The 6,000-nt window shown below is 43.0% G+C and overlaps 1 protein-coding gene across 4 annotated transcripts in view; it reads right to left on the bottom strand.

Moving 5' to 3' along the window:
• Nucleotides 1-278: 278 nt before the first annotated feature.
• bnc2 (basonuclin 2) overlaps nt 279-6,000 on the bottom strand; it is a 155,361-nt gene continuing 149,639 nt past the window's right edge. For 3 of the 4 annotated variants that reach the window (XM_046416528.1, XM_046416544.1, XM_046416536.1), the window contains one exon: nt 279-5,403. In XM_046416528.1, coding sequence (XP_046272484.1) covers nt 4,581-5,403 — 823 coding nt within the window. In that variant the 3' untranslated portion in view covers nt 279-4,580. The remainder of the gene's footprint in view (nt 5,404-6,000) is intronic. The other variant, XM_046416550.1, reaches the window with a different exon arrangement.

Below are 6,000 nucleotides of genomic sequence, written 5' to 3'. Positions count from 1 at the left end.
TAAAAAGAAACAAGAGTCTTTTTAAAAGAGGACCATTTCTTTTCCTCCTGTCTGCAAATGGGAAACACCTGTTTAAGTAACCTACAGCATTCATGAGGCTTCCAAATCACCATTTTGACACCAAAGTGTTGTTCTTTGCAGTGCGACTATGAAGCCATGCAATGCTGTTGAGTGCCAGTGCCACAACACAGGCTTTTTAAGACACAAATGCATTGGATACACAAAAACACGAGTGAAAACAAAAACTTAAATTCACCAGGTCTTCAAGCTTATTTATATTTAAGACTGTAAAATATAATTGGCACAATGGAAAACATCATATGAATGTACTTTTTTTTTTTCAGGATCACTGACATTTCACAGGTTCCAGTTCAAATTCATGAGGGTATTTTTTTAAAGAACATAATAACACATCTAAGATGAAGCATCTATACAAACCTACATCTGTGTGTATTTTTCTTCTTTCTGCATATTTCTTGTGATGTCCCATCAAACATGTTAATCCCACTTTGTTCCATGAGCTACATTAACTGGACAAGTTTGCATGGGATGTCACCTCTCATCCTTTCTGCTTACACCTACTGTACTCACTCAATCACTCTGTGACGTGAACCAAACGGACAGTGATTAACAGGTCAGCCGCTCCAACCGTTTGCCATCTCCTTCACCCTCTGTGTGCTATGTTGAATTACAGAATAATTGATGCCTGGCGCCCCTCTAATCAAATATTAAAGATTCACTCCAGTGGTCTGGGCCAAAGAGCTGCTCTGAGGGACGTGTTCCGGGGGAACTGCAGTCCGGTCACAAGGTAGCAGGATGCACCTGGGCCCATGTGGTTGGAGAAGTAAAAAAAAGACAAAGATTGGATTGGGGGGCTTTCTCAGAGGAGAGGGGGAAATTGGTGGTCATTTCTCAGAGGAGAGGAGAATGTGAGGGGTGGCTCGATTGCTCTGCAGCAGGCAATCAAGAAGAAGCTAGCGATGAGTCCTGGGGAGTCTTCGCCCTGCTGCTCTCTTGCTCTCTCCTCTCGCTGTGTTCCTGGCTTTCTCCACTGCCTTGTTAAGTGACTGCCACAAGGCTCCAGGCAGTCCGTATCTCAGCCCAATCCCTTTCCCTCGCTCTCGCTTGCTGTCTGTTTGCCTGGCTATGCTGGACAGTTGAATGCGAGTTTTCTCAGCTCTGTTTCCAGCCTGAGCTCTGCTGGCATGACCAGCACCATGCGGGGCTCGGTAGCAGCCCGTAGGAGGTAGGAGAAAGGATGTTGTAAGAGAATCTTTTCTATAATATTCACAGACACTTCCAGAGAGGTCATGCTCCTCAGCTGCTGCTTGAGAGATGGAGAAACAGGACATAGTCTGAAAAACAAATCTAAAAACCTGTTTTTCTAAGGTTATTGGACAGAGCACATTTAAATTAAGATAACTTTTGATATGTTAGGCACATACAGCTCTCTTAATTCAGTTCAAATCTTCTTTAGATAAAATAACTCAGACTAGTATTGTAGAAATAATAATAATAATAATAAGAGCTTTTTCTATGCCTGACTTCATACTGCCTCACACTACTCTCCATAATGGAATGTTAACTTTCATGGCAGCAGCTATAATGTTAATGCTAGATGGAAAGCTTCATTTCCTGCGCTGAGAAGACGCTCTATTTTTCTCTGACCACCCCCCCGTCTCCTCTATCACTAAAGGTTAACAAGTCATCTAGTTCTTGTCATCCTTCTGGCCTGTAAGTAGGAAGCATATGTGAGTGTGCGTCACTCTCCTCTGTGTGCATGTGTGTGCGTCTGAATGGTTGTGTGTTAGAGAGACAGCTGTCAGCAGGGTTCCTGGAGTAGCACTTTTTTATTTCTGCCAGAGCGAGGGCCAGAGGGGATTGAATGAGTGAATGAGGCAGCAAGCGCCTCAGTGAAACCCACTCCTGGGAGAAGCTAGGGGTTCCTGTACTCAATTTTCCCTTCACTTGGGATAAACAGGCAATTACCCATCCCTTTTTCCTATGCCATGGCCGTCCAGTGAACTTAAGCATACACTATTAGCGTGTGTCCCTGTAGGACCTGCGCTGTGGGGTGTGGAGGTGGTAAGTGAGTGGCGGCTTGAAGAAATGGGTAAGGCGGTTGTTAAATGACTGTGCTCTGACAGACAAAGAGAAAAACAGAATCCAGGAAAGGAACTGAACTGAATTATCGGCGGCTCTGAATAAGAATAAGCGTAGGTAGGAAGTGAATAAATGAATTGAATTCAGCCAAATTGAATGAGTCAAATTGAATTGTTCAGCTCGCACAATCTCGCTCCTTCTTTTCTCTTTCTGTCAGTGTCACAGTCTTGTCAGCGATCTTGGCATCTGGCAGTATAACGAAGTGACAAGTGAGTTATTAGACAGAAGAAGGTTGGATGGCAGGGACGCCTTCAGGTAACGGAGAAGCAGCACATTTTTAATGATCGCTGCTGTCATCCTTTCCTCCCTAGTCAGCCTTCCACCTCTGCAACCTTTCCGTCAGCCTCAGCTCTCTGTCTCGCTCTCTTTATCTCTGAGAAGAGAGGACTGAAAACTGCATGTGTCATATAGGTGGAGTCTTAAAAAAATGAATAGGTCACGTCTATACTGCAAAATGGCTTATGTATGAAACAAATGAAAGTGAACACTGTTATGAATGTAGGGTCTTGTGAATACTGTACAGCACACCGCTTAACACTGCATATTTTTCCCTCTGTGTGTAGCACCAGTCAAGTTAGAGAAGATCTCCTTGTATAGTAACACATGGCATTGCTAATACACTGATAAAGAAGTCAAACTGAGGAACTACTTTTTGTCTTTTTACAAAAAATATTCTTATACTGGACAAAAACATCTCCATGAAGATACATCACCCACCAATAAATACCCCTTCCCTTGGCTACTTTTGCCCAGTTATTGAAAATATTTGTACCGTGAGACAGTCATGGATGTGGTGAAAATGTCTGCAACGCAACAGCCAGGAAATGGCAACATTTTTCATAGAGTACATTTGTAGCCGACACTCAGCAATGGAAACCGATACTGAAAATATCACAGCAAAAGATTTAAGACTCAAGTGCATATTAATCCAATGGGGCATGATTTAAGCACACTGTAACACTGAATAGGTTTTTCTTAAGCAAACACTTTTTTTTTTTGGTCACAGTTGAAGGACTATTTTCATCTATGTTTTAAATCTACGGGACAGTCGTATTTCATTAAGATGCCTTTTGTGAGAAAAAAACATGATTTCTTGCATTGATAATGGACAATGTCACGCTAATGTCATGTTTTACGCAGATTACCCCAGTGTACCTCTGAAGGTATTATTGGGATCATAACTGGCAACCAGACACAAATTACTCCTTTAACAAAAAGAGGAGCGACTTTATCAATATGTAACACCTCAGTTTATATTCAGTCACACCTGGATTTGTTTTGAAGTGAGACATGTTCTATGTTATACGTTGTTTACCAGTGGGGGGAAGATCTCAGGTTTTGTTCAGGGAGGTGAGATGTTTTTTCTGTTGTCAAACTGTGTTTGAGACTGAGTACGTGCAAAAAAGAAACTGGCACAAATATTTTGAAGATACAGTCATTTCCCTTGGCACTGTAGCCATCAATGACCCCAAAAAACACCTAAACTTACCATTGCAAAAGTCCTCATTATAATAATATTACACATCCCCTTGTATAGATGCAAAGTGCAAAAACTGAACTGGTATACTAAAGCTCATAAACTAAACAGACAAAAAAAAATTAAAAAAAATAGAAATACAGAGAATGATATCAGTGTAGGAGCCTAAAAAAGCATGCCGGCAACCTCTGAATATCTAACAAGTAGATAAAACAAGCCACATGATATTCTTTTTTCCAAGGACTCTGTTTAAAACATGTCTTTGAAGCTAACATAAATGAGTCAAGCTAGTAAGATGCTACCTCTGTCTTGCCTATAGCTGGAAGTATTGTACTGGACTGTAACATAAAACCATAAAGAGAGAAAAAAGAAGCAAACAACCATCAACACAACTCTTTTACACCAAATGCCTCTTGGGACATTATTTACAAATGAAGCTGTCATGCTTTTGTAAGGGGTTCATTTAAAAGCTATCATTACACAAATACAACAAGAAGATTTTCTTTTTCTTTTTTTTTCTTCAATACTATCATTTCGCAGGCAAAGTCACAAACAAGAGTTTGAATAGATTCTTTGGAGACGGACATAAAAACAAACGGGGGAGACGCTTGAAAGGAAAAGATGGCTGGGGTGTATGAAAAAAACAACTGGAGTTTTGTTACAAAGCAAACTCCACTCTCAAGAGCGTCATCATGTTCTTCCAAAGAAGGAAAAGTCAAAGGTCACAATAATAAATTGTATTTAGAGTCAATGAATTTTATACAGGGTCATAGAAATGTCTTGCAATGACTTACAGAAGATGGGCAGGTGGCATACACGCATTTAGCTTGTATTTGATGGCCCTGGGCTGGGGAAAAAAGCTCATTTGAAGAGGAATAAGGATGAGAAATCAAGGGAGGACCGGGCAGACTGACAGCAGGGTTAAGTAGCAAGTCATTATTTAGTCTATTACTGTGGAGAAGGGCATGTTTTTGTGGAGGTTTGGGTTTTGAGAGTGTCGGTTACGGCTGCGGACAGAGCTGAACACCATGTTGCAACCAGGGATTTTGCACTTGTGCATCTCGCGCAGGTGCACAGTCTTATAGTGCACACGCAGGGTCCCTTTGTTACTATACATTTTGTGGCAGATGTTGCAGAGGATCCCATTGCTGCCACAGTTACTGCCCCCAGTGGACGAAAGGAGGAATGGTGGGGAGGGAGGTTCTAACCCCTCACCACGTTTTTCTCCTCTTAGTTCTCCAATCTCACCCCGATGCCCTCCTTCAGCCCGCCCCTCGGCACGCTGGGAGCAGTCCTCCCCCTCGCTGTTGCCCTCCTCGTCATCCTCTTCTCCCTCCTCCTCCTCCAGGTCATCCAATAGGATGCCTTCATCGCTGCCCTCATCTGACTCGTGTGAGGAGTGGATGCTGCTGCTGGATTGAACACTGGATGTGGTGCTTAGGTCCAACACCATGTAGTCATCTGACTGGCCCCGGGAGAAGCCGTTGGTGTGGTGGTTTTTAAGGTTTTGGTTGAGAGGGTGGTGGGAATACTCGATGCTCGGGGGGAAGCGGACACTGTGGTTCAGGCCAGTGGGCCCAAGGCTGGCGCCTCCGAAGCCCGTCCCGGCCATTGGGTCCAAGCCCATGTGGTGCCCAGCGTAGATCTTGGCCAGTAACTCGGCTCGCAGGTCCTTGGGCAGTGGCGTGAGTTGGGGGTCTAGGACAATGTCGTCCAGCTCTTTGGTCAGCAGTTTGCGGTGCAGGTTGATGTTGGAGCTGTGCCTGATGTGGAGAGAGACAGTCATAGTTAGTAGTAGTATGTAGAGAAATGTAGATGACCTCTCTAATAAAGTAGACACAGTGTTGAAATACATGTGCTTGTATTTAATCTAATTCATTTTTCATATTGTCAAGTTATCTGACTTATGTTTAATGGTACAAGGCCACTAATTGTTCAATCTAAGAACCGCTACATATGCATTTATAGTTACTTTCAGTTGGGATACCTTAGAGTCACACAGAGACAGAACTACACCCTGCAGCTCTCCTCAGAAAAGGGTTCTAAGATCGCACAGAGACGGTGAGAGAGAGAGAAAGAGAGAGAGCATCCTGCTAGTGTTTATCGCTGTCAGCATGTCTGCACTGCACAGCCCTCAAATCCAATAGACTCTGACTCAATTAAATACTCCACCATATTGAATAGGAGTTTATCAATTGATTCGAGCTGTGGTAATGTGATAATCGAGAGGAACTGGATAGCATATTAGCACTAGGCCCTGACAGCATTATCGCATTCGTTCCCTATTGGAGGTGGCTTAATCGAGCACCTCAATGAACATGTCTTTATGTAGCCCTGGATTTAATTAAGATGGGCATTTT

This window comes from Scatophagus argus, chromosome 2 (genome assembly GCF_020382885.2).
Source record: "Scatophagus argus isolate fScaArg1 chromosome 2, fScaArg1.pri, whole genome shotgun sequence".
NCBI lineage: Eukaryota > Metazoa > Chordata > Actinopteri > Scatophagidae > Scatophagus > Scatophagus argus.
This window is presented reverse-complemented; position numbering and strand designations above follow the sequence as displayed.